Here is a 302-nt window from a genome sequence, read left to right on the forward strand (position 1 = left end):
AAGGCGCTGGCGGCCGCGGGGCCCCGGTGGTTTCCGGCCGGCCGTTACGGGCTGCCGCCTCAGCGAAAGGCGCTGACGGCCGTGCCTCCACACACACACACCCCGAGGGGCGCAGCGGGGGCTCGCCGTGAGGAAAAGCCGGGGGAGGGATAAGGTGGGCGAGGGTGTCCGCGGCAACGACCGGGCGACATCTTGGCCCGCGTCTCTCTCTCCCCCACCACCCCCCCCTCCCGCTTCTACTCCCTCCTCCTCACCCGCAGCTCCTCGAAATCCGCCATTTTCTACCCGCTGCTTCTGCTGCT

At 70.5% G+C, this 302-nt stretch overlaps 1 protein-coding gene across 16 annotated transcripts in view; it reads right to left on the reverse strand.

Annotated features, from left to right (window-relative positions):
• PIAS2 (protein inhibitor of activated STAT, 2) overlaps positions 1-302 on the reverse strand; it is a 33,545-nt gene extending 33,243 nt beyond the window's left edge. For all 16 annotated transcript variants that reach the window (XR_775348.1, XR_775345.1, XR_775342.1 and 13 more), the window contains exon 1: positions 255-302. Coding sequence is in view for 8 of the 16 variants with exons in the window: in XM_010582982.1 (XP_010581284.1) it covers positions 255-278 (24 nt within the window). In the remaining 8 variants the exon portion in view is untranslated. The remainder of the gene's footprint in view (positions 1-254) is intronic.

The sequence above is a fragment of the Haliaeetus leucocephalus genome, unplaced genomic scaffold, assembly GCF_000737465.1.
Source record: "Haliaeetus leucocephalus isolate CR32 unplaced genomic scaffold, Haliaeetus_leucocephalus-4.0 Scaffold866, whole genome shotgun sequence".
Taxonomy (NCBI): Eukaryota; Metazoa; Chordata; class Aves; order Accipitriformes; family Accipitridae; genus Haliaeetus; species Haliaeetus leucocephalus.